The sequence below is a fragment of the Bolinopsis microptera genome, chromosome 10, assembly GCF_026151205.1.
Source record: "Bolinopsis microptera isolate Bmic1 chromosome 10, MBARI_Bmic_1.0, whole genome shotgun sequence".
Taxonomy (NCBI): Eukaryota; Metazoa; Ctenophora; class Tentaculata; order Lobata; family Bolinopsidae; genus Bolinopsis; species Bolinopsis microptera.
The window spans coordinates 6,004,984-6,021,827 of NC_087081.1; the positions used below are offsets into that span (position 1 = coordinate 6,004,984).

General features: G+C 38.1%; 1 protein-coding gene across 1 annotated transcript in view; it reads left to right on the forward strand.

Moving 5' to 3' along the window:
* The window catches only part of LOC134822317 (uncharacterized), a 142,053-nt gene that overhangs the window by 108,464 nt on the left and 16,745 nt on the right, over nt 1–16,844 (forward strand). Inside the window, exons 11-13 of the mRNA XM_063833307.1 lie at nt 2,263–2,357; nt 11,692–11,779; nt 16,249–16,362. Of these exons, the coding sequence (XP_063689377.1) occupies nt 2,263–2,357; nt 11,692–11,779; nt 16,249–16,362 (297 nt within the window). The remainder of the gene's footprint in view (nt 1–2,262; nt 2,358–11,691; nt 11,780–16,248; nt 16,363–16,844) is intronic.

The following is a 16,844-nucleotide window of genomic DNA, read 5'->3' on the forward strand; positions in this document are numbered from 1 at the left end:
TTTTAAAAGCTGATTTTAGAAACCAGGGAATTAAAGTTACTGTCCTAAGGCTAACATTAAATCGCTGATTTTATTTATATATATCACTTTTTTTGTTCTTTCTTTTCCTTCAAAACATTCCAGTACATTGTGCAGAAAGTTGGAGATGAAGCCGTAGTACGTACATGTAGCATTGCACTGGATTGAACTTGCAGAGTGTGGTTTTTTCCAGTCTGCGCCGTGTGCTTATACAAATATACGCGGCGCAGATAGACTGGAGGAGATTGCACTGTGTAGGCTCTGGTGTAATGTGATATGTATGTACTACGGCTTTACAAATTTTGGAAGCATGTAGGGATATATTTCTGATACCAATCGTATATACTAAAAATACTCTAGCACAATTGTAACTGCAGTTTTACAGAACTCTAAATGCTTAATGAACACTCTTGCAGGTACCACCCGTATTCACACTCAGACCTGAGTTTAGTCATTTTCCAATACGAGATTGGGGACGGGTTCTATAAACAAACAAAACAAACAAACAATGAGAGTCTCCACTCGCTGTAAAACAAAATGCATCAAGTAAATCATTATTATATGGCAAAACCGATTTGATTTAATCAATATAGATCTAAATTCGTTTTTAATTGAGATCTAATTTCGGAGTTAAAAGAATTCTAAACGTCCATTTTCGCTCCTTTGAGCAAGTCCGCCATTTAATTTTTGTAGGGTAGACAAATAAAGATAAATGAAAAACTTCATTCTTTCAGAAATGAACAACTCAAGGGTGGGGGGGGGGGGATGAAAAACCGATCGTAATATTTCTGCGGAGCCGCATCTCCACAAAATTTCCAATGCGGTTATTCTTCGCTTCCCGAAATTTATGGGTATAAATACCTCCAAATACCCGACTAGACAGCAAAAAGGGGGATAACAGACTAATTAAAGTAGAGTTTTATTAAAAGTCGGAAGGTATGAAATATTTCTGGTAGTTCATGTCCCGTGTCACTTGTCAGTTACAACATTGTCTTGATGGGAAGCGTATAAATTAGGAACATGCCAGGTGCAGACTGATACATAAACATATGGTTATGATACTTTCCCGGCAAGTCTTGTCAGACTAACCTGACAGACGAAGCTAATTTTTGATTAAATATTTAAGTTCCTGTATCAAGACCGCAACGCGGAATAAAATTTAGCATCAACGCTTCCTGTCGGGACATATTAGCTTCAGGCTTTAAACTTTAAATTCCCTGTCGCATAAAATCAAGATTTTGATTTCCGTGGATAGGTGCCGGCTGATAATTTGATTGATATTCCTGCGAAGTGGATATTAACAGGTTATTTTAGTTTACAGGAGCTATATAGGAAGACGACAGCGGGGAACCGTGAAGGAAGGTAAACAGCCACGGTAAATCGGGAGGGGGATAAATTATCGGGGTTTACGATAAATCGGAGTTTGCGATAAATCCGTGCGTGTTAGATCTACTTTGGGTGCGAATTGTATATCCCAATACGATGTTATAACATATTAGGACGCAATGAAACTACCGGACCACGATGTATGGGGACTTGCCACCCCATGTATTTTGTGACGTCAATCCTATAGTATTTTTCCTGAAAATATCGAGCGATGCCACAATAATGCCATGTTTAGATAAAAGTTGTGATATTGTTAACGGTAAATAGGAGCAAAAGGTAAATACTTTGAAGCGAAAACAAATTTCTACAAAAATGTAACATTTACTTTTCACGAGCGAAGATACAATATTTATATAGCTGCAAGAGAAGCTCAATGCAGCTATTTTGACTGCTGCTTAATAGAAATAACACCGACAGTAAAACATTATAAACTACAAGGTAACCTGGCCTCCGGTATAACAAAGTTAACACCTGTAGCAACAATATTATGTTAGCAAAAAGGTAAAACTCGCATAATTACTAAGACACCTGGGGTCGGGTACTTAGGAACCTGGAACAGTGTTATTCACATTACGGTGCATTTTTAACTGCTATGTTTAATAATGCATACTACTTATTGCTTTATTGGATATTTCTATTTTTCGCGTTAGAGCCTTTTTTATGTTGGCCTCTTTTTAAATGTGTATTCTATCAAAAACCCGAAAAAATTATTATTTTATCCTCTAAAAATATCCGACTTACCAGTCTTTGAAAATTTTCTACTGGTGCCAGAAATTATAGATGCATTACAGTTACCATAACAACAGTCAACACTACAGTTACCATAACAACACTATTGTTACAAAAAATCTTTTTCAGCTGCACGTGACCCTAACAAGTGTGACGAAGGTGTGGAATTAGTGGAATGTCTACTGGATCCCTGCCAGGATATGATCTGTGAGGGACGCCCAGAGGTTCGTTTACAAAACATTGTCAAATTTGTTGCGCTATACTATAACCATATAATGAATATTATGGGATCGACCATTGTTGATTGTTTTAGTTGATGGCCCTTCAAAATATCAAATGGTCGATCAATAAATTGAAAACAAGTGAAATAAAGCTTCCTAACGATCTTATCAGGTTTTATAAACTGTTGTTCGTGATGTTCATGATAGTTCGATGAAAACATCTCTTGAGAGTCAACAGCTAAACCTCTAACGTAACCACCATCCACCCACAAAGGCCAATCACCAACCCCATAACCCACAAATCCAGAGTATTTAGCGGTTCTCGCACAATGGTTCTCACTTAGATATTACAGGAATCTATGATTGATCCGTGAGACCCGGTACAGCATGAGCAGTAATATTCTCCGAATTTAATCACGTGATATTATACAGATCCAATCACGAGCCAGCAACCACATCTTTACTAGCCTTCATCTAATCTCACAGAATGAAAAAGCTCCAGTGCACGTGTCGAATATTATACTCCGAAATATTATACCCAGCAATATTATACCCAGAAATAGAAATTAGTAAATACTGAATGGTGTGGTTCCTGGTGTCCCTTTAATTTTCTGAGAACTATGGAGATAAAATCATTAGTTTGTGATCACACCTACGAGTTGCAGGAATTTCTCCGGGGATACCCAGTTACCAGTACAATCAATGGAAATCTATTGCACCAATCTCATAAATTTAACACTTTAAAATAAATAGATTTCATCCAAGTACAAGCATTGGGATTGGTTCAATGAACAAGCTCCAAATCTCTGCGTATCATGATACCGAATGATTTTGATCTTTGAAGTTTGAAGACAGACATATCTCACATATCCATCTCTTGTAATAGCACTGTATTTGTAACTAACTCTACTATGCAAAGTACTGAAGTAAGAATGAGTCTATGACTTCATACCAAGTACGCGTGCCACACTTAAAGTTTATTAAAACTTCATAACTTGATAACGAGCTAACACACTTGATTACTTTAATTAACTATGTGCTTAACTGTATCTGTGTATTACATAATATGCTGTATAACTTGATATTTCAGCAATCGCTTAAAGATGACTGTAAATTCAAATAGCCTTTTTCTCGTTTAGTTTCGTGGGAAAAACAACCAACTGGCTCAAGCCCGCCATCGTTTTAGAATTGATTCGAAATAAAACCGATGTTAAATCATTTTCCATTTTAATATTAAAATGGAAAATGATTTGGGGTTTGAGCCATGAAATTCCGATTCAATATTAAAATGGAAAACGATTTGACATCGTGTTTTTTTTTTTCAAATCAATTTTAAAACGTTGGCGGGCCTGAGCCACCATACAACTGTCCATTCGTTTAGAGTTTTCCCGGCAAACAGTCCTCATCATGGTATGAATACTTCGTTGGGATCATTTTATCAGGTTGGTATTCAATTTAAAGTCCCAAAGTTTGAAGACATAAATATGATGAAAAAAAGCTGATCACTAGAAGCCTTAAAGTTTATGAATGAACTATATAATGACATTTAAATTTTAAAGCTCGTTATTTAATATTCACAGGCCAGCTTTCCCGGCTATTATAGGCTACAAGTACAAAGAGCTGCATGCTTGAAAGGAGAGCTCTCTCTCACTTTCCTAAGACTTGAAAGTTGCAAGCTGCCATATGTTTGCCCTTTAGTGTACCCCAAGCTGCAAAAAAATAGCCGCTTAAGCTTGCAACTATAATACAAAGAGTCTTAATATAAAGCTTTGAATAAGAGGCCAGCCTTGTTTCGGTCTCATAACAGTCAAAGATGGGCTTCTCAAAACTAATTCTCGTAATTCATCTTTTAAATTAATAAAACGTATCATGTCCAGCCTCCAGGAAGTTTGTCACAAAGATTATGGCTATAGTAAACTATAGTAAATTGAGAGTAGCGGTCAACATGAGATCCATCTAACAAATAACAAATAAGAATACTACTATAATATGTACTATAAGGGTCATTAGACCCTTATAGTACATATAAGATCTAAGTAGTATGATATCTGGAGGGGGATATTTAAAACATATAAGTGATACGAAAGATAGTATGATATTGTTTATAATAACCTCTGTCCTCCAATACTTTATAACAGATAATACCTTCGTACTCTATTTGGGGCTTGAGCCGCGCAAATAACCTCACTGTATTTCCGGTCATTATCATGCGTGGCTCTCAGACTTCAGAGTACGAAGGTATTATCATATTATCACATTATAATATCATTTATTATCTCTATTATAATATCATGTATAAGTAGTATATAAGTATAAGCTGACAACGATTAACACATGTTTATTGAAAGCTTCTACATGTTAAACTATCGTATCACTTATATGTTTTTAACCCAACTCCATTCAGCTGTATAAGTAATAAATTATGAATTATCATTTATAAGTATAATCATTACCTTAGTAGAACTCTAGAGGGCCGAAGGCTCCAGAAAGTTTTACCAGGGTAATAAAATACGTATTCTTCCCCTTTACAAAAGAGCCACTAATTTGACTCCTGTCGACGTTCACTAATTTAGGAGACAACGTCGCGTGTCCTGAATCTGTATCATCATTGGACTGTTGTTCGCCCCTTACTTGCAAGAGGTATAACACGTAACCCTGCATCGAAAATAGTTAATTGCATATTATGTAGTAATAATGAATAATAAAGCAACATAAAGTAATTATTATGTTAATGTTATACTTGAGCAGGGAAAATATATGGATCTAAACACTGAAAGCTTTCTTAAAATAGCCTCATTATTTTAATTATTATTATTACTAATTACTACTACTTATTATGTCAAGTTTTGAAGGAGCATTTTGTTCAGATAGTTATCAAACACCCTATCAACAGTGCTGGAGGGCGCTCTCTGCGGAACTGCCTCTACCTATTACTATTAGTAGAGGCAGTGCTGGAGGATGATATCAGAACTGCCTCTACTTATTACTATTAGTAGAGGCAGTGCTGGAGGATGATATCAGAACTGCCTCTACTTATTACTATTAGTAGAGGCAGTGCTGGAGGGTGATATCAGAACTGCCTCTACTTATTACTATTAGTAGAGGCAGTGCTGGAGGGTGATATCAGAACTGCCTCTACTTATTACTATTAGTAAAGGCAGTGCTGGAGGATGATATCAGAACTGCCTCTACTTATACTATTAGTAGAGGCAGTGCTGGAGGATGATATCAGAAACTGCCTCGACTTCTTACTAATAGTAGAGGCAGTGCTGGAGGATGATATCAGAACTGCCTCTACTTATTACTATTAGTAGAGGCAGTGCTGGAGGATGATATCAGAACCTGCCTCTACTTATTACTATTAGTAGAGGCAGTGCTGGAGGATGATATCAGAACTGCCTCTACTTATTACTATTAGTAGAGGCAGTGCTGGAGGATGATATCAAGAAACTGCCTCTACTTAATACTATTAGTAGAGGCAGTGCCTGGAGGATGATATCAGACTTGCCTCTACTTATTACTATTTGTAGAGGCAGTGCTGGAGGGTGCTCTCTGCAGAACAGCTTTCTACTTATTACTATTAGTAGAGGCAGTGCTGGAGGCTGATATCAGAACTGCCTCTACATATTACTATTAGTAGAGGCAGTGCTGGAGGATGATATCAGAACTGCCTCTACTTATTACTATTAGTAGAGGCCAGTGCTGGAGGATGATATCAGAACTGCCTCTACTTATTACTATTAGTAGAGGCAGTGCTGGAGGATGATATCAGAATGCCTCTACTTATTAACTATTAGTTGAGGCAGTGCTGGAGGATGATATCAGAACTGCCTCTACTTGTACTATTAGTAGAGCAGTGCTGGAGGAGTGCTCTTTGCAGAACTGCTTCTACTTATTACTATTAGTAGAGGCAGTGCTGGAGGATGATATCAGAACTGCCTCTACTTATTACTATTAGTAAAGGCAGTGCTGGAGGATGATATCAGAACTGCCTCTACTTATTACTATTAGTAGAGGCAGTGCTGGAGGATGATATCAGAACTGCCTCTACTTATTACTATTAGTAGAGGCAGTGCTGGAGGGTGCTCTCTGCAGAACTGCTTCTACTTATTACTATTAGTAGAGGCAGTGCTGGAGGATGATATCAGAACTGCCTCTACTTATACTATTAGTAAAGGCAGTGCTGGCGGATGATATCAGAACTGCCTCTACTATTACTATTAGTAGAGGCAGTGCTGGAGGATGATATCAGAACTGCCTTACTTATTTTTTTAAAGGCAGTGGGGGTGAACAAAAACCCCTTTTTTTAACATGAGGGGCAGTGCTGGGGGTAATCAGAACGCCTTACTATTCATTAGGAGGCAGTGGGAGGATGAAAAACTGCCCCCTTTTTATTTTTTTATAAGGCGTGCTGGGGGTGCTCTTGCAAAACGGGCCCTTTTATTACATATAGAGGCAGTGCGGGGGTGATACAACTGCCCTATTATTACTTTAGTAAAGGCAGTGCTGGGGATGTATCAGAACGTTACTTATACTATTGTAGAGGCGTGCTGGAGGATGAAATCAGAACTCCCTCTCTTTTACTTTTAGTAGGGAGTGCGGGGGAAAGAATCAAACTGCCTTCTTATTCTATTAGAAGGCAGTGCGGGGGATATCAGAAGCCTTTTTATTACTATTTTTAAGGCGTGCGGGGGGGAAAACATTTGGGCCTCTAAATTTTTTGAAAAGGCGTCGGGGGGGGGCCCCTCCCAAAGCCTCAATTTTGTCTATTAGTAGAGGCAGTGGCTGGAGGATGACTTTCAGAGACTGCCTCTAACTTCTTTACAATTAGTGTAGATGGTCAGTGCTTGAGGAGATATCAGAACTGCCTCTACTTATTCTATAGTAAGGCAGTGCTGGTGGATGATATCAGGAACTGCCTCTACTTGTTACTATAGTAGAGGCAGTGCTGGAGGGTGATACCAGAACATCCTCTATTTATTACTATTAGTAGAGCAGTGCTGGAGGGTGCTCTCTGCAGAACTGCCTCTACTTATTACTATTAGTAGAGGCAGTTGCTGGGAGGATGATATCAGAACTGCCCTTACTATTACTATTAGTAGAGGCAGTGCTGGAGGATGATAGGCAGAACTGCCTCTACTTATTACTATTAGTAGAGGGCAGTGCTGGAGGATGATATCAGACTGCCTCTAACTTATACTATTAGTAGAGTCAGTGCTGGAGGGAGCTCTCTGCAGAACTGCCTCTACTTATTACTATTAGTAGAGGCAGTGCTGGAGGATGATATCAGAACTGCCTCTACTTATTACTATTAGTAGAGGCAGTGCTGGAGGATGATATCAGAACTGCCTCTACTTATTACTATTAGTAGAGGCAGTGCTGGAGGATGAATCAGAACTGCCTTCTACTTATACTTAGTAGAGGGCAGTGCTGGAGGATGATATCAGAACTCGCCTCTACTTGTTACTATAGTCGAGGCAGTGCTGGAGGGTGATATCAGAACTGCCTCTACTTATTACTATTAGTAGAGGCAGTGCTGGAGGGTGCTCTCTGCAGAACTGCCCTTACTTATTACTATTAGTAGAGGCAGTGCTGGAGGATGATATCAGAACTGCCTCTACTTATTACTATTAGTAGAGGCAGTGCAGGAGGATGATATCAGAACTGCCTCTACTTATTACTATTAGTAGAGGCAGTGCTGGAGGATGATATCAGAACTGCCTCTACTTGTTACTATAGTAGAGGCAGTGCTGGAGGATGATATCAGAACTGCCTCTACTTATTACTATTAGTAGAGGCAGTGCTGGAGGTGCTCTCTGCAGAACTGCCCTCTACTTATTACTATTAGTAGAGGCAGTGCTGGAGGATGAATCAGAACTGCCTTACTTATTAACATTAGTAGAGGCAGTGCTGGAGGATGATATCAGAACTGCCTCTACTTATTACTATTAGTAGAGGCAGTGCTGGAGGGTGCTCTCTGCAGAACTGCCTCTACTTATTACTATTAGTAGAGGCAGTGCTAGGAGGATGATATCAGAACTGCCTCTACTTATTACTATAGTAGAGGCAGTGCTGGAGGATGATATCAGAACTGCCTCTACTTATTACTATTAGTAGAGGCAGTGCTGGAGGGGTGCTCTCTGCAGAACTGCCTCTACTTATTACTATTAGTAGAGGTAGTGCTGGAGGATGATATCAGAACTGCCTCTACTTATTACTATAGTAGAGGCAGTGCTGGAGGATGATATCAGAACTGCCTCTACTTATTACTATTAGTAGAGGCAGTGCTGGAGGATGATATCAGAACTGCCTCTACTTATTACTATTAGTAGAGGCAGTGCTGGAGGATGATATCAGAACTGCTTCTACTTATTACTATTAGTAGAGGCAGTGCTGGAGGATGATATCAGAACTGCCTCTACTTATTACTATTAGTAGAGGCAGTGCTGGAGGATGATATCAGAACTGCCTCTACTTATTACTATTAGTAGAGGCAGTGCTGGAGGATGATATCAGAACTGCCTCTACTTATTACTATTAGTAGAGGCAGTGCTGGAGGATGATATCAGAACTGCCTCTACTTATTACTATTAGTAAAGGCAGTGCTGGAGGGTGCTCTCTGCAGAACTGCCTCTACTTATTACTATTAGTAGAGGCAGTGCTGGAGGATGATATCAGAACTGCCTCTACTTATTACTATTAGTAGAGGCAGTGCTGGAGGATGATATCAGAACTGCCTCTACTTATTACTATTAGTAGAGGCAGTGCTGGAGGATGATATCAGAACTGCCTCTACTTATTACTATTAGTAGAGGCAGTGCTGGAGGATGATATCAGAACTGCCTCTACTTGTTACTATTAGTAGAGGCAGTGCTGGAGGGTGATATCAGAACTGCCTCTACTTATTACTATTAGTAGAGGCAGTGCTGGAGGGTGCTCTCTGCAGAACTGCCTCTACTTATTACTATTAGTAGAGGCAGTGCTGGAGGATGATATCAGAACTGCCTCTACTTATTACTATTAGACCGCTGCTGCAGCAATGTTAGCCTTGTGATGGGGAAGGAAATCTATCTTGTAATTAAATAATTAGTAATTAAATCTTATAATTAAATTTAAGAGACAGGGTTAAAGGAGCGAGCTCCATGTGCGTTACCTGGGTAACGCACCCAGCAACAATCAACATGTGCGCTGCAAAAATGAATGACAATTATAAATATATGGACCTTGCAACAGGTGAACCGTATTTTCTGACGAGTGGAAGGGATTAACCAGTTTTAGTGGATTGCGATATATATGTAATATATTATATTATAATATATATGCGAAATTAATTCCAAATTAATTGCGTTTTAGTGGTGAAATCATGAAATGTATTTCGTCGGAAATGGACTACTGATCGAAATGGTCGAATTGTTCTCCCACTTCACAAGGTTCAATGAATCAGCTACCAGCTAATCTGCTACTGGGTATCAAGCAATTACGACCACACGTGATGTAACGGAAATATGTACATTAAAGTTTTAGTTGCATAAATGCAATTAACATGAAAAGTCCTTTTACAAAAACCCTTGCCCAAGAATTTATTACATAATAATATGGGGAATATCTCTTAGCTATTTTGCGTTTTATAAGAAAAGCAACTACCTAAAATGACATCATTTCATTCCATCCTGAGCCGCTGCTGTTTGCTACAGCCAGGTCTTCAGCTGCAACCAGGTTTTTAGCTGGCTAATTAATCATTTTATAAATGTGAAATGAAAATTCTGGTATTTTATATGATACTGCAAATTTGTCTTCATTAAATCGAGCACCTTATTCATCCATACAGGGCCACAAAATACTTATAGTAGGAAAAGTCGGTAGAAAGACCATCTTCAATAGAGACAAGATTTGTTTTACGGAATGATCTTAAATGAGGTGGGTTCAGCGAAATAGAAAATTAAGAGATACGGATTCTGGCGGGAAGGTGAAACATTATTTTCCTGACACGTAACAGCGATTAAGCAATCAGTTTTGACCAATCAAATCCAAGAATCACTGTCACGTGACAAGACAAATAGGTTTCAAACATTTGTCACAAATGCTAATTTTAAAAATGAGATACTACAAAACCAAAACGACAGCTTTGCCAGCACGCGTGAAATAAAAAAATTGTTTAAAGATAGACAGTAATGTCCAAGCAATTGCCAATTTTTAATCCGTATGTATCAAGAATTTAATGACAGAATTTATAATTGACAGAAATTATAATTGACAGAAATGAAAACACGCGCTATAAATCAAGACACGTTATTCAAAAGCTCTAATTAAAATGATCGGAATTTCTCTACGTAGTAATACAGTGTCTGGTATGATTTGTATAATACTACTGTTATAATGCTGCTAATATCATAATATTCAAAACACAGCATATATAAAGCTAATAAGGATATTTCCACCACCCCGCACTGCCCGACCTTCAACCATTCGTCAATGTTTGATATACAAGATTGGTGTTATACTGCTGATGACTTACTGTCACGTGGAGCAGGTTAATTAAGATAGTTTGCGGTGTTATGGAAATGAAGCTCCCCCGACAGTAAACTGTGAAATAAACTAGATGAAGTAACGCAAATGTATGAAGCATTATAGTATTGGGAGCTTATGACTTCATGGTATTTATATAAAAACGCCTTCGTGTGACAAATATCCGACCCACCCTTTGAGGACACATCGTTGGAGGACACCACACGATACAACAATGAACGTCAATTGTCAAACGACGGCAGCTCCAAATTTGGGAGTTAAAGTTCAACAACACGTCGTACAGTATTTGATCGCGAACCAATGGTTTGATAGTGATGCAGCATAGATTACAATGCTATTATTCTTCTATCAGTCGAAGGTTGCACTTAAGTGATTTCACTTGTGCTAAAACTGTTTAAATACCTTACCGGACATCGTGAGATCTTTGTGGTGGAAGTACTTATAAGGTCAGGATTCTGCGAACTGCTTTAATTTGGTAATAGTACTACGGGAACTATGATAAAAGGAGGACAGTTCAACAATAAAAACTACTGTGATAGAGGATGAGCACTCAAATCCGATCTCATTTCATATTGGGCTGTTTTATTATTGATTAGGGATTATATATCAACGATTATATTAAGCAAAGCCCCACAATATGACTCCTGCCCCACAATATGACACCTGCAATACCATGATGATCATATTTCATTTAATTGCTTCAACAAGCAATAACAACAAAAACCATAATAAGTTACCATGACAACACCTGTAGTTATCTGGTTACCATGACAACAATAAAGTAACCATAACAACACTTTACCCCCTTTAGTTGGTGTGTAAAGCAACACGTTGTGGAGAATGTGGTTACTACTGGGAGGATGAGAGGATGATGAACGTGACATGCCCTGAACTCCAAGGTAAGATTCCTTAATTAATGAGTTATTCATGGTTGAATTGGTCACGTAATGGTTGAATTGGTCACGTAATGGTTGAATTGGTCACGTTTGCACGTCACGATTCGTGACGTGCAAACGTGACTCACGAACATACCATTTTTCGTTATTAAAATGGACGGACATAAACAGTTGATTGCGTTTTGTTTTAAAATAGACGAAATAAAACGGCGAAATCTTATACGAGAGTCGTGACTATTAAGAAAGATTTGAAAGATCATACCAGTCCTGAGTCCAATCCTTGTAACCCATGATTGGAACTTAATCGTGCCAATATTACAAACTAAATACGTATAACTATAACCAAGCTCAAAATTAAAACCTCCTTCCCCAAGTTTTAGAAAACCTATGGGATATGAAATAAAATAATTCTGTACTCTGTAAACTGCTTAGTTAACAGAGCTCAGCTGATCCCATGGTCTGGTTTGCATGAGGACTTAATCTAGCTAATTTAACAGAGACCATATTAAACCTACGCAATATTATTCATCTAGCGAAGACTAGGTACTCATGGGAGGGAAATGGAACAAATTCATGATCGTCACCTAATTTATCGTAGTCTTGCTAGCGGTAGACTTGTTTAATTTTACGTAAAAGGGATTGTTAACATTGTGACGTCAGTGTTTATTTAAAGTATCATAAAGTAAGTAAATAATTAACAAAGTTGATAGTTTGGTTAAATGCTGATGGTTACTAACTAGGATAAGTTACAATTGAACAGGAGTCTACATTTTCCTGTCGTCAGCATAAGTTACAATTGCATTTCTAACAATGAGATAGGGTAGTGGCTTTTTTGTGTAGACTATTAGCAGAGAACAGTGCAGACTGTTAGCAGAGCACAGTGTAGACTATTAGCAGAGCGCAGCTTCTAATGATATAATCTGACCCAATTGTAATGACAAAACCACGAGGATCATGGGAGTCGCACTCTATTAACAAGGACTATTGTATTACTAAATACGAGAAAATGTTTATCTCGTACTATCCTAAAATTACTATTATAGGATAGTGGCTTTTGTGTGTATATTATTAGCAGACTAATTAGCAGACTAATTAGCAGACTAATTAGCAGACTAATTAGTAGACTCATTAGCAGACTAATTAGCAGACTCATTAGCAGACTCATTAGCAGACTCATTAGCAGACTAATTATTAGACTCATTAGCAGACTAATTAGCAGACTCATTAGCAGACTCATTAGCAGACTCATTAGCAGACTAATTATTAGACTCATTAGCAGACTAATTAGCAGACTCGTTAGCAGACTGATTAGCAGACTCATTAGCAGAATGCAGCTTCTAATGATATAATCTGAGAATACGGAAAAAATGCAGATAGGCATGTCAGTGTAAGAAACTGTTTGTACGCAATAAGTACAGCTGTACTCAAATCTGTATCCTCCGCCTTGGAGTGAGACTTAAATCACGGAATTAAACATGAAATTACCAAGGAGAACACGTGACATATTGATCAGACAGTCACGTGACCGTAGCATTCTGCAAGCAGGCTGACAGGAAGTTCTACGCCAACGTAGAGTATCATGCCAATCAAATCATTTATCAAGACACTACTGTGCAACAAATTCAGTCGGGCCTCGATTTATTAACAAAGCAAGAGTCAAGAACACGCGTTCAACTCTGATTAATGCGACTGTCATCGTATGTTGGAGGTGCAGACATTGGGAAACATACTAAATGAAAATTTCTAGAAGCATCTTTTGGGTTGTTATAATCCGTAAGTTTCTTGAACTAAAAGGACCTTTAACGTATTTACCGCGGTGAGAACTAGGATCTGAATAATATAAAATAATAATATTAATAGATGTAATATATATTATATAACATAATATGTTTTCTGGTGTCAGTGAAAAGCTTAAAAGCAGAATACTTGGAATTTGGAAATGGGTAATTCCAATATAATACAATATATAATGTATATAATATAATAATCCCAAGTGTTCTGCGTCTCACTGTGAGTCGACTCCAGAAAATAAATTCGATAAAATCTGAAACAGACCCAAGCGCAGTGTAACAAAGTGAAACTCTAACAGGATTTGAGTTGTAATAACCTTTCAAAATAAGTTTTCGTGGCAACAAAGACGAGCAATTTCTTATTATGAAAATATCTTTGTTATGAAAATATTATCAGAGATCATTGTGAAATTGGAATGCCCCAGACAATCTCTCGATTAACTGTTGCTTTTAAATTAAAATATTTCAAGTTTGATAGCAATAATGCTGTCAATTGACAGTGTTTTATTAAACAAATAAATTACTTATTACTTTAATGAGTTCAACGGTGCCATGAATCATCGACATTTGCTGATGGTCTCAACTCTCAGAAGTCAAGCAAACAAGAAATACATTTTTTATCCGTTCCGAACAAACAATTCTTGGAAATAGCACAATTTTTGTTATGATACCTAGAACATACTTTAAGCTCAACGGAGTCAGAAGTTATAGTATATATTATAAAGGAGTAATCCAGCATTGTTTTCTACAGGACTTCGTGTGCCTACGTAGACTGAGACACCTAAGTCCAATATCGACCTCCTTCAAAACATGTTAAGCTTTGGATATTCCACTAATCCACTTCCAATAGTCTGGATTTAAATATCGGACCGTGCCATTAAAATTGTAATTTAATATACTTTTAAAATGAAAATCATCAATATAGTAAATAATATAGATTTTAAAGTTAATGTAAGTTAATGATAAATGGTAACAGATTATAGGAAATATCAAAAAATAATACGAATATTAACAAAAACGCAATATAATTCATCATTAACGTAACCTTATCGTCTAAACATAGCGTATTATAAAAGCAGTTATATAATAAATAAGTTATTATATTACAGTCAATTTACAAATTTCCGCGAATCTTAATCTTACGAGTAATACAATAGAACGATAAAGCTATAAGTATAAACTGAAGCAATTATTTACAGTTTTAAGTTATATCAAGTTATTACAGGGACAAACTAACCCTCTTTAACCCCACAGCCCCGGAGATTACAAACAGTGACAATACACAAACTAACCCTCTTTAACCCCACAGCCCCGGAGATTACAAACAGTGACAAAACACAAACTAACCCTCTTTAACCCCACAGCCCCGGAGATTACAAACAGTGACAAAACACAAACTAACCCTCTTTAACCCCACAGCCCCGGAGATTACAAACAGTGACAAAATACAAACTAACCCTCTTTAACCCCACAGCCCCGGAGATTACAAACAGTGACAAAACACAAACTAACCCTCTTTAACCCCACAGCCCCGGAGATTACAAACAGTGACAAAACACAAACTAACCCTCTTTAACCCCACAGCCCCGGAGATTACAAACAGTGACAAAACACAAACTAACCCTCTTTAACCCCACAGCCCCGGAGATTACAAACAGTGACAAAACACAAACTAACCCTCTTTAACCCCACAGCCCCGGAGATTACAAACAGTGACAATACACAAACTAACCCTCTTTAACCCCACAGCCCCGGAGATTACAAACAGTGACAAAACACAAACTAACCCTCTTTAACCCCACAGCCCCGGAGATTACAAACAGTGACAAAACACAAACTAACCCTCTTTAACCCCACAGCCCCGGAGATTACAAACAGTGACGCAACACAAACTAACCCTCTTTAACCCCACAGCCCCGGAGATTACAAACAGTGACAAAACACAAACTAACCCTCTTTAACCCCACAGCCCCGGAGATTACAAACAGTGACAAAACACAAACTAACCCTCTTTAACCCCACAGCCCCGGAGATTACAAACAGTGACAAAACACAAACTAACCCTCTTTAACCCCACAGCCCCGGAGATTACAAACAGTGACAAAACACAAACTAACCCTCTTTAACCCCACAGCCCCGGAGATTACAAACAGTGACAAAACACAAACTAACCCTCTTTAACCCCACAGCCCCGGAGATTACAAACAGTGACAAAACACAAACTAACCCTCTTTAACCCCACAGCCCCGGAGATTACAAACAGTGACAAAACACAAACTAACCCTCTTTAACCCCACAGCCCCGGAGATTACAAACAGTGACAAAACACAAACTAACCCTCTTTAACCCCACAGCCCCGGAGATTACAAACAGTGACAAAACACAAACTAACCCTCTTTAACCCCACAGCCCCGGAGATTACAAACAGTGACAAAACACAAACTAACCCTCTTTAACCCCACAGCCCCGGAGATTACAAACAGTGACAAAACACAAACTAACCCTCTTTAACCCCACAGCCCCGGAGATTACAAACAGTGACAAAACACAAACTAACCCTCTTTAACCCCACAGCCCCGGAGATTACAAACAGTGACAAAACACAAACTAACCCTCTTTAACCCCACAGCCCCGGAGATTACAAACTGACAAAACTCAAACTAACCCTCTTTAACCCCACAGCCCCGGAGATTACAAACACTCAGCTGGTATCTCTTACCCCCGAGGGAGAGGACGCAGTGATACCGTGTGAGGCTACTGGTTACCCTATCCCAACCGTCAAATGGACACTGGACGGTGAGCAAACCTTTCGTTATTAACTTTTGAAGAAAATCTTAGAAAACATAATGCCTCTGGTATCTAACCAAATCAGAATTTATAATTATAGCGTTGTTCGTATTAAAATCAAATATAATCTAACTCTAGAACCACTAAATATGAACTGCACGCAACAGAATTAAGTCCGGGAATTTGCTTGTAATTTTCATAAATTTACTTAATTTTTTTTCCAGAGTAAGTTCATACTGTTTATTCTACAGAGTATTAATGATTGGTGTCGTCGAGCTTTTAAGTACTCAGTACCCAGTTCAGAATTCAGGAACCAAATTCAGCGGGGAATGTTTACAGTTTTTAGTGCAGTCAGGTGGAAGTAGAACTATGAACATTACTTGTCAAGTTCATAACTGTAAAATATGCCCACGATTGCAACAGATTAATGAATTCTAAGGAGCGTTCAATTAGTATTACATAGGTACCTGTAACGCATATCGTAAATCTTG